General features: G+C 43.8%; 1 protein-coding gene across 4 annotated transcripts in view; it reads right to left on the reverse strand.

Annotated features, from left to right (window-relative positions):
• Nucleotides 1–16,104, reverse strand: part of kremen1 (kringle containing transmembrane protein 1) — a 79,204-nt gene that overhangs the window by 46,586 nt on the left and 16,514 nt on the right. For 2 of the 4 annotated variants that reach the window (XM_031848892.1, XM_031848891.1), the window contains exon 1: nt 12,543–13,173. In XM_031848892.1, coding sequence (XP_031704752.1) covers nt 12,543–12,723 — 181 coding nt within the window. In that variant the 5' untranslated portion in view covers nt 12,724–13,173. Of the gene's footprint in view, nt 1–10,517; nt 10,871–12,542; nt 13,174–16,104 lie in introns of those variants that run through there. The other 2 variants (XM_031848894.1, XM_031848893.1) reach the window with 2 other exon arrangements.

Here is a 16,104-nt window from a genome sequence, read left to right on the forward strand (position 1 = left end):
AAAAGCTCAGCTTATTTTCTTGTTTATTCTTAACAGATATTATTATTAAAACAAGACATGACTCGAGGCAAGAGAAGATGAGGCCATTGTGTAAAGCAGCAGGAGAGATTTAACGGATCTGATATTGTAAGTGCTTTTGCAGATGGTAGTTTGTCGTTTGGTTTTGAGGATATAAACATTCAGTAAACCTTCCATTACACCATGTTCATGTTTATGGCGCTGCAGGTAAATCCTTTTAGAGGAACTTTCAAACACTGTCCAACTTCCTTGTTTCACCGTTGCTGCTGTTTGGAAGAGTTTTTCAGATTTTGCTCTCCAGTTTTGATTAATTATTTCCTGTTGTGGAGATTTCCTGACAGCTGTCATACGTGACACCATAATAGTATAATTTGGGGAATGAGAACATTTGTGGCATGTGGGAGTGAGGCTTAGAGCCATGTGTTGTGATTAAATGTAACTAAAGCAGACCAATGGTAAGAACAGTTAACGGATGAATATTTAATGCTGTGGTTAACTTAACTTTTTAACTTTTTTATTTTGCAGTGGTGGAGGAACAGGCCCAGTGTGTGGAGCGCAAACATGCTCCAATCTGCATCTGATGAATCTCCAGCGTGCTCGCTTGGAGAGCATGGCAAACCCATCAAAATAAAGAAAAAGGCACCAGCGTGTTTGTCTTGTCTAACTTTGTAAATTATGGATGGAGACATTGGTCTGTTCCCTCAGCATTCCTTGGCTTGTTTGGAGTTTTTTAGATTTTAAAATTCTTGTACGCTGTGGAAAAAATCTCCTCTGCATTTAGACATTTTGCCTTAATCTCTGGCTACGCCAAAACGCCTTGTGACTGTTGTCGGCTTCATAACAATCAGCAATCATTATCACCAAATGCACATCTCATGTTCAAATCTTTAGTTTTGAATTATCTTGTGTGACTGACCTGGTCAGAGCATGAACGGAGCATGCATTTCCACTGTATCAAATCACAAAAGGTTGTCAGACAAACCGCAACAGAGTGCACCTCAAAGTACACAATAACAACGGCACAATAGGCCGTCGCGGAGGGGACCAACATTCAGACCCTTTTAACCAGCCATGTCTCCAGTTCCTGATCTTGATTGTGAAAGCGATCCTTTTTCACTGTGGCTTGTGAGGGCTGTGGGAAGAGCAGGAGTACTGGGAACCAGATGGCTCTGGTAAAAGACAGGGGGGCATCCCACTGGCCTCCCTGAGAAGGGGATCCATTACGGAGGATCCATTGAGGGCCGGCAGATTCTGTTTCACGGCATCGGCTGAGTGTGACCACCCCTTGATTGGCATTGGTCGTGGGCTGGTGTCACGTAGGCTGCCGCAGACCCAGCCCTTTTTGTGTTCACCTTGGGGAGCTGTATTCACCTTCGATGCAGGACAGACAACTAAATCAGGGCCTCTTGGCAACTCGGGTTTCACCCCTTTTGAGTTCAAGCCTCTTTCAAAGGGCCTCACATTGCAAGGGGATATCACTGGCTCCGTAGCTTGAGGGACAATAGCTGTTTGTGAAAAACGGTTGACTGAGATGTTGGTGTCTGTAAAGTAGGGTCCGAGAACCGTTTAAGCCCAGTTAACTGTCGCCGGGGTATCTCAATTTAATGGACATTTATTTCCATATTCTTTCAAAAACGACCACACTGAAACATGTGCTTGTGCTCTGATCCACTGCACATTTCCCTGTCACGGCTTCTTAGCTCTGCCCGCTACTGGCTTTGTTCCGTTGTTTGCTGTCCACTTAGCTACGTCGGCACCCTTCACTTGTCCAAATGTTTCCTCCGTCCACTTAGCCGTGTCCACTTGCTCGGCCATGTCAAATCGGTGCCGTCTGTGGGCGTTTCCTGCATGGAGGAAAGGCGACAATTTGCCTCTTCGGCCACAAACTGCTGCAGCTGGACACAAACCAGACCCCGGGGCTCAGCAGCAAAATTACTCTCCATTTATTTAAAGTGGTTGCCATTACTCTACCGCAGTAGAGCGCAGACCTAAGTGGCCCCGGCCCAAGCATAACTGCAGTATAAAAAGAACTTTAGGTTCGCCGGACAGGTCATGTCTCACACAGTAGCAATTCAATATCCTCCCGTTATGTTCTTGGTTAAGCTTCTCAAAACTCAGAATTGAATGTGACACCACAAAAATACATGGTTGCTTTGAAACTCAGTCTGTGGAGATTCTTGCAAAAACACCCAACCAATCACTGGCGAGATGTTTGGAACATGTTACACGTTTGAATCAAAGAAAGAATAACAGCTAATTTGCCTTGATCATACTATGTCTAAAGCGTTATTAATAGCATGTTCAAAAAGAGAAATACAGAGACAGGAAGGAAGAAAGGGTTTGAGCTTGTACCAAAACAAATCAAACCAAAGTCTAATCGTTTTGTCCAGTCTCCTTCAAATGCAGAAACCTATTAGCGTTGTTCGGAAATAACAAAGTTGCGCTTCCTTTTATCAACACGCCCAGAGCTGATAACGCTTTATTTGGATTTCACGTTAGCACACAACTCCAGCGTTGAGGACGAAAGTTATAATTCATGTAATGTTTTCATGCATCAGCCACTTCCTGCCCGGGGCCTTAAAACCTTTAAAATTCCATTCTCCGTGAATTAAATTGAGTTTTGATAATGACAACCATTGTTTGTCTGAGAGTTAATAGAATTCATAGAAGAACATGAGGCTCTGTGGTATTTCATTACTGTTCTCTCACTATTTGATTTACCCCCTCGCCCTGGAGAGTGTGTTCCAGTTGATGGGCTGAGACTGCTGCAGAGAGCACCAGCAAAGCTGAGAGAGAATGTCATCTGGCATTGAGCGGAGTGGGTCTCCTCATGCATACGCAAATGCCAAGGTACACGGAGAGGCCAGGGAACACAGCTCATACATAATGGTATTAAAATGTGCAAATGAGGGAAAGGGAAGAGAGAGGTGAATCGGTTGCAAAACAGAGGGAGGGAGAAAACTTGAGATGAAAGGAGTCGTGGAAGAATAGGAGAAGAGGTTACATTGCTTCATCCAAAACCAACAAGTCACAGCTCATTCACAAAAAATACTGTGACTGGTCTTGACTGACCTTCGAGCAGCAAAACCTCACAAACCACCATTCTGGCCACATGAGCGCACTCTCCCACCTCAACATTGTTTATCTCTTTCGAGCCTGACAGTTGTGTACAGCCAGCAGCGGCTTTGACAGCTTAATTCCATGTTGTCACACGGGACCGCCACCGTGGATCAGGGACCGGAGTGACACGCTCAACCTCGCAACACTTCGCTTGGGGTTCCTGTTTCTCTCGCCGCACTGCAGCTTTCGCGTCCGTCACGCCTCGTCACCTCTGAGGGGTGCAACCCATTCCGCCACCATAGATCCTGAAGCTGGAACTGGCGATGCCCGATACAACAGCCTGAGCAGGTGTCGATTTGCACAAGGTGAGAGAGAAAAAATGACTGAGTTGCACTCAGCGGAAGCTCAAACGGAGACACGGAGAGAGCCGGGCAGGACAGAGAGAGAGAGGTACTTTGATAAAACGAATATAAGCCTTTGAACACAACAGGACGTGAATCCCAGTGGCACGATAATAAGCATGATTGTGTTTATAATAACTGGGTCTGTTTCTCCGTCATAGTGGTTGGTGGTTTTGTGGGCGGTCCAATCCCTTGGCATGGAAGAACAAGGGCGTTGCCCGCAACTTGACCCTCGCAGGGCACCACCCTGAGGTCATCAGGAAGTAAATGGGCACCAGCTTGACACAGAAGCACACATTTCTGACCTGGAGCTTTTTTTTCCCTTCTCTTCTTCTGCGGCCAACTGTGAGCCAGATGCAACTTTACTTTCGGCCAAGTAAATGAGGGAATTCTTCAAAAACTTTGGCCTGTCCTCAGAAGTCAAAACATGTGGAGTACCATGAGTGTTGGGATGCAAAAAAAAAGGAAAATGCTCTGCTCTATTTTCTCTCATTTCAGACTTCCTACACTCTATGTCTGGTTTCTCAATGAGTGGAACTCTCTCTGTCTCCGCATCCATCACTAGCTACTGTGAGCTGGTATTACTGTCACTGGAGCGCTACCTGGAGGTTTGTATAATCAGCTATGGCTTAGTTTATAATCTACCTTCTTGTCAATGAAGTACCATACACATGTACAACAGTATTGGGTGATGCTCAGAGGAAGAGCTTCTTCCTGGCCTGTTATTCCTGAAAAATGGTCATCTCCATTTGCTTGTTTTGTCCAACCAACAATCCTAAACCTAAACATATTTAATTTATAATGATATAAACAAGCAGAGAGGCTGGGACTAGTATTTTTGCTTGATAGAATAATGACTCAATTGGCGAAATAACTGCAATACATTCTTTGTCTCAGCAGCAGTGTTGGGTAACATCACTTTTCAAAGTAACTTGTTACTTTGCAGCGTTACCTACTGAGAAATGTAACTCGTTAAGAGTACTTCTTACCAAAAATGAAAACTTTTGTCGACCGCTGTCGATGACCTTGCAGTCGCAGCGTCGGTTGAAGTCGATATGCGTAGTTGGTTTTTGTTGGTGTGTTTTTTTTTATTTGTCTTGCTAAAGAGTCATGAGGGCTCCATGTGGGCTTGTGCGGAGCTGGTTGTGCGCGACACAAAGAGGAGACAGGCTGACTGGGTTTGCTGTGAAAACAACCATGACATATTGTCTGAACCTGTGTGCAACCTACAGGACATTTAAAGGAGCATAACGTTTAACTGAGTGTACAAAAAGTTTTAGGGAGATAAGCCCATTTGTCAACCTTCTCATGATTACAATGAGCGATGAGACAATAGGCAGTAAAAGCAACCATGTGTCCCCGGCAGATTGTTCTGTGGTCCTGTGATTGATGCAGACACTTTGCGTGCCCTTGAATGAAAGGCAAGGGACTTACATCTCAAAAGTCAGAAGAAGAGAACAGCTACAAACCTGATGTTTCCTCTTACTCTTTTTAAAAAAAAAATGTATCCCTCTACAAGCCAACTGAAAAGCACTATCATGTGGTTAACTGTCTAACGCTAGGATATTACTAAAATGTCAGCCTTTCTAATACAATAGTTACTCACCCAAGTGTGAAGCACTGCAACTGCAGGCAAATCAATATTTTTTTTATCATAAGCAGATTAACCTTTATCCTTATTGAGTGAATGCTTATTTATTTTATTTAATTGCTATTTATTTACCAGGGACAGGGCACTTTAATGGAGTTAGCTAGAGTGCTAAAAAGAGAGTTATAAAATAAGGCTGATCGTAGTTTACAAACGCTTTCCTGTGCTGCCTCTTGAATTACTGTGAACATTGAATCCTAAATTAAAACCTAACTCTAAAGACCTGAGTCTGAATTCAACATAAACCTAAACCCAGGAAGAAGTCAGGACCAAAGTTAACCTACTTTACAAAAATGTCCAATACTCATTTTTACTGAATAGGGCTTGAACGCACCATAATGTAACTCAATGTGACCTCCGTACATTAGCAGTTAGCTCCATGATTTAGCCAAGCAGGACTGTGCTGCCCACAGCTAGCGTTAAGTAGCTCTCCCCCTGCCAATTTCAACACAGATTTGTTGTTTACAATGTAGCACTATCCTGGAAATGTTTATTGTCCCCAGGACGAGGTGACGCCCTGATCTTGAGTACCTGCAGTACTGTAGAAAAACAAGTATCATCACGTTTTCTGAATTTTGGCTTTCACTTCGTAGCAAAGTATCAGTTCTCTTGGCATCCTTACCTGACTTATTATCATAGTTACTTGGTTAGCACAGCACGCCCACACACACACACACACACACACACACACACACACACACACACACACACACACACACCAATATACCTCCAGCAGTTTGACTAAACTTGTGTCTGCAGCACAGAAGCTCACCAGGAGGGGAGAGGTTTCCATCTCCATCTCTGAACCGGAAAAGCTGAAGGGACCGCATGGCCCACATCTGAGACCCAGACCCCATGCGCCTTTTTCCCATAATGCCCTCTGAAATTCCCCACGCTGAGCAGAGAGGGTTCACTCGCACACCAAAAGCCCTTATGTTAAACCATTTAAGAACCCGCTGTCTCCCCTCAAACCAATGCTCCTGATCACCTCTGCCAACACAAGCTCGTGTTTCCTCAGATCGTGGCTGAAGATGGTCTGTTATTATCTTCTGAGACAGACGATTCGCAGCACCTCTCTCACACACACACACACACTCACAAAGATCCCTCTGTCTCAGGGGTTGATGGCGGCCAGTAATAAACTGCACTGTATGGACTACTTTTACAAGTTGAGAGATGATTAAGTCGAGACACATATGGTGATTGGCTGTGTGAGGGAGAGTAGTGTGTTGGGCAAAGACAGACAGTTGTTTGTGTGTATGTGTGTTTGTATGTGGGATGAGGGACAGCAGATAGAGGATGTGAGATCTCTTAGTTTGGCACTTGATGTGGCCGCTTAAAAAACAAAAGCAGGAATGTTTATTGCCGCTCGAGATGGCAACAGCTGGCTCACACTTGAACCTTCACTCAAAAACGTATTAGCAGATTAATTGATTACTCATGTGTCATAAAGTAAATCAGCAATTTTTAAAAGGCAAAATGTCAAACGTTTGTTGTTTTCAGCAGTAAAGGTACAGAAGCAGAAATACACACCAAAATAGTCCCTACATGGGAATGCTGAAAAGCTTCTGGCATCCTTTTCCCAGACAGGTACACACACACACACACACACACACACACACACACACACTCACACACACACACACACACAACGCACTCTGACTTGACGTTAAGGCCAACATCTGAAAATAAGAACTCATGTACTGTAGACTCCTATCAATCACACGTCAACTAGTGAACACAGAAGCCGCACGACTGTTGCCAGCATCAAAAACTACAATCCAAACCTCTGCGTGAGCTACTGTTCAGGAGGTCGTGCAGCATTTTAAACCTACTGCGCCGCACAGCGACTCCCGGTACCGTCTGCGGCCGAGTGCGCTGATTCTCACAGAGTCCAGGCCAACATCAAGCCCTGCTGGACAGCGATCAGACAGGGAGCAGGAAAGAGAGTGGGGTTGCCAGATAAAACAGAGGATTGCCAGTTTGTGCAGCAGCTTATATGCATGTCAAGCTACAAAGAAGAAATCATAACATGTGCATGAGAGTAAAAAGCTTAAAGATCTGGTCTGGAATTAATCGAGCTGATTTACCTGTGGAGAGTTGGTTTTGATAAGATACCTCACTGCACAGAGTGCAGCCTTTGCACATCCTCCCACTGTGGCCTTACAAGTTATTTCATGCATGTCTAGTTAAGTAGAGATAGACTTGGCAAACAGCACATGAAAAGAAAGCCCATAAGGCACATCTTGCCTCTTCCGATCAGTGCAAGATGCAGTTGGTCGAGCGCAGCCTGATGTTCACCTGATGTTTTTCTTCATTTGGACTTATTTCTGACAACTCTGTCTTCTGTGATCACATAATGAGAGTGCATTCCACGTTGCCGAAATGTCACAGCGTGCACTTTTCAAGCCTCAGCTCGACACAACCAAAGCTAACAGTTGTCCTTTAAAAGGTAATGGAAAGAAAGTCTGGTGCTACACCGGATTAATGTTGCTATTATTCACGAGCGCAAAACGTGGGATCAGACTGATCAATGGTTGCTGACCTTACAGCGACACTTCACAGCTTCTAGAAAAAAGGCTGCCTCAACCTGAATAAGACGATGCATCATTAACATGAACTAAAGACATACTGTACGTGTAGGTGCACTCTGGGACTCTCACCACCGGCCCCGATTGTCAACCTGCCAGTGAGGCCGGTCTCGGACACCAGGAACATCAAGCACAAAACAACTCCCCCGCTGATTAACAAGCTCGAGCTTCTTCACGACAACAACACCACCAGCTACATCATTACCGGCTTACAAAGCAACTCAATTACGCCTCATCTTGACAGCTCTGACAGGATTCGGCTTCCACTTGTGTGTACGTTAGTGTGAAGGGTCTACGCAGCTGCCAAGTGAGCAACGGTGGGCCGCAGTCAGACAAAGTGAGCATGCGGGAGTCTGGATGGGTTTCTTTATAAAGCCTCCGAGTTCAGGTGAAGAGGAAATCGCACACATTAAAGACAAGAGTCTGTGTTAGCCAACGCTCTATATTGGGAGCGTGAAGTGTGCTGTATGGAAGAAGAGCCCATTAAGGCACTTAGCTGCTCCAGCTACAACCAACACATCTCTAACCCACTACATTTTCACTCTTTTCTTCTCTGTGTGTGTGTGCACACCGGTATCACTCAGCTCGGTATCTCTCAACGCAAGATGAAAAACACCTTTGCTGTTAATACACTCCTGTTGATGCGCTGCTACAATTCCACCAGGACAGCAAAAGCACTCCAGTGTAATGATTTTAGACACAAGTCACAGAAGCAACAGCGGCTGGCTTTTCTGCCGAGCAGTAACTAAGCTGTTGAAGGCAAATTCTGCTGTGTTTAAGAATTCACGCCCGGGATTCTTCTGATGAGAGTTCACATTCATAAAATGTATCTGGACGATGCTAAACCACAAGAATGACGTGGTGCATACAGTAATTCAACTAGTCCTACAGATGGAGGAGTTATTCTGCAGCGCCGTGTGTTTCAGTGCGTCCACTTTCCCTCCACCTGCATCATCTATTTCCCCTCTCACCAATCAACCATGAACTTAATCTCCTCTGATTGGGTCCCTCCTGTTGAACATGAGCACAGAACTACACGTCTGGCAAGAAGCCCCGACTCTTTGATTCTGAGACTAAAAGTTCTTTGCTTTTGAACTCCATCGTAGCTCCAGACATTTAGAAAATAATCTGTGATTATAAGAAACAATAGCTGAACTAACGACGTCTACTAGAAGGGTTTAAGGATGTGTCCTTTAGGTGTTGTTGGGTTAGGGGCAACCGGCACTAGAGGAGTGCCAGAAAATGCACTGGCAGCAATATCCCGTGGAACTGAGTTATGGCCTAAGAATCATAAACTTGTGTCATGAAATCATAAAGTAAAAATATTCTAAAAGTGGGGAGCGGGCTTACTTCAGGTGTTGTTAGGTTTCACAGTCAGTTTGACCCGCACAGTGCAAACATATTAGGGGAAAACAGAGCAAGGAGAGCATCAAACAGTCTTTGCATTTACAAGAGACTGACTTCTTTTAGACGCATGAAATTATTGTTTTACTGTACAGTAAATATGGCACAGCTGACTTAAACTAAAACATAAACTGGGCCTCTTTTTTTTCTCCCCAGTGTTATGAGGGGGAACACCATTGCTTTAAATACTTTGTTAATACATAGGTACACATGGGAGTACTTACGCACTAGCCCAGATGGTGGACCCTCTAATTTGAAATCCAAGGGTATAATTAAGAGACAAAAAAATTAAAAAGGAAAGCATGAGGATTTGCTGCTTCGACATGAAATGCGGCACAAATTACAGCAAGGAGAAGCTCGGTTTGTGTGGTCACCGTTATTAGATCTGCACATTCAAACTAAATATTTAAGAATGGGGATCTGGCTGTGACTTTGAAGTTCTGCAGATAGAGGCACACATAACCCTGCGTATTACTCTGAATTTGACGGTAAATTAAAGGGATGGTATCAGATGACTGAGCTGAGGGTGCTGAGTTCATTATTTCTGGGAGAGGGGGGGGGTCTGTATGTTTCCATTAAAAGACACAATAGCCAGTAATGCAGTGCAGTCCACAGTGATAGGCAAAAACATCGTAAAGATGTTCTGCCATGGCTGTTGAAAATGGGACCAATCAAAAAGACTGCTGTGTAAACGATCGGCAGCTGATGCAGAACAGGTAAACACACCGGGAAGAGAAGCGCGGAGCGTGCTGGAGAGTCCGGTGCGTAAAAGCTGCCGGTTTGGGTCACACGCCCGTCGCATATCTGATTATATCAAAAACGCAGCCTTCAGAACACTACACTACATCGGTTCCAGATGTTTTTGGAGCTCTTTCCAGATTTACTTGGAGCCCTGTTTGGTCTATTTTTTGGTCACGGGGACTCTACAGGTCTGAGGACACCTTTGGATGCAGTTTGGAACACACGTGTTTATACCCTGTAGGTGTGGAGGTAACACTGGAACTGTAGTCTTATCGGAACAGTCACTCCGCTCACATTACCTCACTTACATAACAGCCAAACAATTTCTCCCCCCATTTTTTTTGGCCGCCCTCTGTTAACACCACCAAGTAAAGACATCGTGTAGTTTGGGAAATAGTGTCGTGGTGGGATTTGGACCAAGACGATGAACTGTAAATGAAGTTATGTGACATGTTCCATCCCAAATTGAAACATGCTTAACTTACATAACTTAAACATTAAAATCAACGAACTCTCACGTGTGTGTTGGACAATTTCTGACAGGATAATAGCCTGTCCGGTGCGCAAAAGAGCAACTTTGGAGACGCTTTCGACCACGCAGATATTCGTCAGAATGCATCCATAGAAAAGGCGAGCGGAAAAGTTTTTACTTACCGGTGTCGAAAACACTAAAAGCCGCAGAAGAAATAGCCCCAGCGAGGAGAAGAGCAGATGTGACTGTCCAGGAATCCATCGTGTGATTAAAGACTTTGAGCTGGCTCTCAGGTGAAGTGCAGCCAGACGGACGGATGCGCAGACCGGCGAGCTGGTGGACTGACTGACGGACTGACTGTCCGGGTCTGTGCAGGAGTCGCTCTTCGCTCGGCGTTAAAAGTCCCTGAACTTCAAGGCAGGTCCTACAGCCACTACTACACTGACACCACAAAGACGGGAACAGATAGTAGAAAGCTGGGATCCTATTTCCAACCCATGTGACAGGAAATAGGGGCAATAGATTCAACCTGCAGCGCTGGGGAAGCAGCGGAAAGAACGGAGGAGGAGGGAGGGAGGGAGAGAGGGTGGCGCTGCTGGGGTTGGAGGCTGGACTCAGTGGTGCGATGAAGAGCAGGTTAATAAAGTATAAACTGATTTTGGAATATCATTCCAAACCTATTCCACTGTTAATAACTAACTTCAAGCACCACACAGCCATCGTGCATTTACTATTAGGTATCTACATTAAAGGTATAGAAGTGATGCTACAGGAGATCAGATCAGAACAGTCCACTGACATGCTATGCAGTACCAGTGTCGCACAATAAATCCTGTCTGGTGGCAGAGGCGTAAATATAGACAGTGTCGGCAGTGCAGTTGCACTGGGGCCCTGGGGTGGAGGGGCCTATAGAGAGAGTAGGCTCTCCAAAAATGTATTGTACTGGATGGAGAAAGGGCCCAGATTGCCACCTCTCAGATATGCAAAAGTGTGTGTGTGTGTGTGTGTGTGTGTGTGTGTGTGTGTGTGCGTGGGGGGTGGGGGGGGTTGGTAGAAATCTATAACATATGCTCATATCTAAATATTTTTTGGTATGCAATTATGATTTCTGGGTAATACGTATGTTGATGTTGTCCAAATGTTTAGTTTAGGCACAAAATCTGTCAAGACTGACAAGCTGAGCACATCTGCAAGCCGAGTCCGCAGTCATGCCTCACAAACATAAAAGAGGCATGTAAGGAAAGACGGCAGCGAAGCTCCGTAAATTACATTCTTTGGGCTTTTTTTTTATAAACAGTTGCCAGCCCACGCTGTGTGTGCGCTTCACAACCATCTAGCGTGCAGTAGGGCCCGTCGTAAACAGCCTTACGCCACTGTCGGCTGTATATGGGAGTATTGTCTTGGTTTTTATGATGTTGGGGTCTAAATCTAATTGGGGGTCCATTACATTTGGAGACCCCTGGGCTACGACATACAGTACTCAATTCTAGAATGCACACAAAGGCAAGTCAAAGGCAGTACGTCATTTTAATAGCTATATTATGGAAGAGGGGGAGTGGTGAGGGAGAAGGATTTGCACATGATCTGGTAGAGAGGACAGTAGGTAGCCCTGTGGCTTAATAAAGAAAAGATTAATTAAGACGTGGATGAGGTTGGGGAAATTACTCTACTTTTTTATGTATTTCAAGACCAAATTATTTTGTTTACTTTTTTATTCCTGCGGCTGGAGTTGTGATCAAAGAAACTTGTGATCACAAGTTTTGTGTTTTTTTATTTGTATTTGTCTGCCTAACATTTAATCAATAGAAGCGAGTCCCTGGGCACAATTTGGGGGAATCACAAGACTTTTTTCTGGTGAGATTTTTAGTTGTTGATGTCCACAGTTAGTTATTAGATCATTCTAATCCACAGTAATGGGTGAGGTGTTATATTTTAAACTAAAACAAACAAGCAGATTATGTTAAAATATCTGGTATATAATGAATGTCATGTTCTTTCTTAATGAAACTCAATCAATTAGAAAATAAAACCAGAATAGAGAGAAAAAAATACTAATTGTACTCCTTGGATGATTTTTTTCCTTCCTAATGTGTCCATTAAAGCTTTTTTAATCGTACTCACTGGCTAGAAACAGGAGCACCGTGTGTGTGTATGTGTGTGTGTGTGTGTGTGTGTGTGTGTGTAAGCCCACTGATGGTGCTTCTCACCTCTTTGCCATTTCACACTGGCAGTCTCATCTTCAGTGTGAAACAGCACCCTCGTGTGTTTCCCTGCGAGCATCATGCAGCACCATTGAGAAGAGTCCACAGCATCAAACACAGCCAGTTGGCCTAAAAATAGACGATCCAGTATGAGCTCACCACTCTTGAGGAAAAGGAGGCCCAACATGTATTTTGCCAAAACCGACGGGGTTGAGATGAGGAGCACTGGGAAAGTAATCTAGCATGACGTGTGCCCTTTACAGAGACGTAACTGTGTGGCTTAGAGATGCTGGATGGTAAAAAAAACTGCACTTACATTACAGCGAAAGATGGTTTGGGAGAAAAAGATTTATTATAATTGAACCATACTGACAGTTTACTCAGATGTTTAACCTTTTCTGAAACTAGCTGTCAGTCTAAAGTGACTCTGACATTATATGTATTACATATCTCATTACATTTCCCATCCATAACTAAGTATACTTACTCAATTACTATACTTCAGTATCATTTTGAGGTAGTTTCTTATTCTGTACTTTATATTTCTTCGCCACTACGTTTGAGAGGGGATATTTTGTAGCTATAGTACTCACAAAACATAATACCTTTAGAAAATATGATGCATTTTCTACGTCTCAGTACAAGTAGTTTAAATGAATGTGGATAAGCTACGACAATAATATGTTTTCGACACATTTGTGCATCAGTATACTGTGATACTATGATCTAATATAGAACATTTGGCTGATAAATCTTTCTATCTGTCTGTGAAGGGCTGCAACTGACACTTGTTTTTATTATCAATTAATTATTTTAACAACTGTTCTTGATAAAGTTCCCAGAGCTGATAGTGATGTTTTCATATGTTTTGTTTAAACAGTGCAAAACTAAAACACATTCAGTTCACTATCATAGAAAACACGAATATTAACACATTGTTGAGAAGCTGGGACCAGCGATTTTCTACTCTTTTTGCTTAAGGGGAGACACAACAGGTGAATATACTGTATGCTAATTTCCATACATTATTTGAACATTGGATGAGGCCATGTTCAAAATTATTGTTTCATTGTGTTGACATATTAGAGTCAAAGGTTTTTTACAGAGAGGATCTCTTTATTTTAGAAAATACTTTCAACAGCCATCGAGCCATTTGAGGTAATGCTACTTTTAACTGAACTAAGGACCTGAATACTTCATCCACCGCAGTAGCCCATGCATTGCTATCATTATTTAGCATGTGACATGTTATGAGTGGGTGCTCACACAAAGCAGTCTCAGTGCCCTCAGACTATTAACTATATGATCATTAACCTGAATCAGAGTCCTGTCATTACCTCCCATCTTCCCGGAATGCTATCAGTCTGTGATGCTGTGCAGTTGTGGTAGCAAGACCTCCTTTGTCTTCTTTGTCTGTGTGTGCGTGCGCGTGTGTGTGAGATCACATGTTGGACATGTCTACACACGCTGGCCACATTCCTTGTGGTCTGCTGGAGTTACTGTAATTCTGCTCTGTCTTTTTTTGCTCTCTCCAGATAAAACTCACCACTTCCACACATGACATTCACACTTAATTATTTTCGGGCACTTCGCCTTTCAGACTGCTCGGCTGTTTTTCATTGGGTTGAGAACATCAGATAACGAGTATCCAGAGTTCCTCCTCCATGTGCGTACATTTCTAGCACGGGTGGATGCGGCAACGAGAGCCGGTGTGTCCTCCCTGCTTTGTTATGCAAGACGGCGGATGGAGCTCACGGCAAGAATAATCCACCGAGATGTATTGGAAAATAGTCTGGCATCCCTGACCTGCCTGCCAATGGGATGTTATGCGTAGCTGAATTAGAAGTTGGCCCAGATGCTTTGAATTCACAAATTTAGGAGCCAAGACTATGTCATGTCCTTGTATTCTCTTGGGTAAACATGAGCGCCTGGCCCTGAATTTTAATGCCACATTTTTCTACTTCCCTGGACAAAACTACGTCTCCCTCTGCGCTTTGCTTTCTCTCCTTCTTGGCATCTGAGAGAATCTTTGGTTGCATTGAACCTGAAGCTGTCAAGTCTTTTGACACGCCATTTCATTTCGATCTCATCTGAGAGAGAGGTACAAAATTGAAAGGGTCTATTCACACAGATTACAAAAAAAAAAACACTTTCCTGTAGTGGAATCAAACCATGCAGATAGTTTTTGTGTTTCTTATTCCAGGATTGGAGTCTTTGACATTTCTACCAGCACTTCAATACAATAAAAGGTGAACGGGAACTCATTTGTGGTGCTCACAGCATTAAAAGTGACATTTAAAAGCTCAACAGCAGCGTGCCGAGGCAGTTTCCTGATTATTCGGGATAACTCACAGACTTGACTGTGAGCAGTGTATACAACTGCTTTCAATTTGATTAAGTTACACACTTGAGTACTCAAATGTGAAGAATTGATGCTTTTCTTTCTTAGATGATAGCAGACCGAATATCTTTGGGTTTTCTACTGTTGGTCGGACGAAAACAACGGCGTGAATAACTGAATTTGGGCTCTGACAAATTGTGGTCTCACTACTTTCTGACATGTTACAGACAAAACAATAACTCAAACAATCAAGAAAATAACTTTGATAAATTGGGTGAATCGATCCTTTAAAACTAGTATGATGGAAATTCGCTTCTGAGGCTAAATTTAGTTGGGTTGGGGACGTGTGCACCCTGAAGAACCTGACAAGAAGAAGGAGGCAGATATTTTTTCTCCATCTATGACATCACCACGGTGTCCGGATCATTCTCCTCAGTGCCGAAATGATCTCTGCGGTCGCTTGGCTCATTACATTAATTAAAAACAAAACACGCCGGCACACACATTGACGCACAACTTCTCGTGTCTACTCCTATGGGGGGACACAGTGAGTCAACGCGATTACTCAACCAAAGCATCTGGTTGTTGTCTGAAGTCTGTTCGACCCGGCCAACAAACCCCGACGCGGCCACATCAGTGTCCATATGATCCACATCATTAGTGGTTGCACACCCAACGCACATTATGTGGGCTCCCCTTGACAAATGACTGCCTCTGGCCCTATCTGCAGCAGTAACAACCCCCAACCACCATCTTCTCTTAACTCCTATCCCCTACACACACACACACACACCTGTGCAGGCCCCTGAGCTTACCCGTGTTCAAAGCCAAGATAAAAGCTAACGTTTACATCCAGCCACCTGCACGTAACCAGCAGCCCCCAGCAGCACCACAAACCCTGCTCCGCCTCTCTTCGCTGACACACACAGCAGTCATCCGTCTTGCTTGGCCTCCAGGGTCTCTAATTAGTCTCCGGGTGGGTGACACCCTCTGGAATGTTTATTGTAACATTGCTCCGCCATTATCTCCTTAAAATAGGACACAAGAAGAGAAGAAGAAATAATAGAAAGCAGGCAGAGAATGCATGAGAGGTGGATGGATTGTTTTTGTTATCAGGACTAAATTGCTGTAAATAAGTTCATTACAACTTGTGTGTCATGCGTATTTTCTATCAGTTATGGTAACATTGTACCCTCCAAAGTAATTGGAGGTTAATATGGAGGTTAT

This window comes from Anarrhichthys ocellatus, unplaced genomic scaffold, assembly GCF_004355925.1.
Source record: "Anarrhichthys ocellatus isolate YVR2014 unplaced genomic scaffold, GSC_Weel_1.0 scaffold9, whole genome shotgun sequence".
Classification (NCBI taxonomy): Eukaryota; Metazoa; Chordata; class Actinopteri; order Perciformes; family Anarhichadidae; genus Anarrhichthys; species Anarrhichthys ocellatus.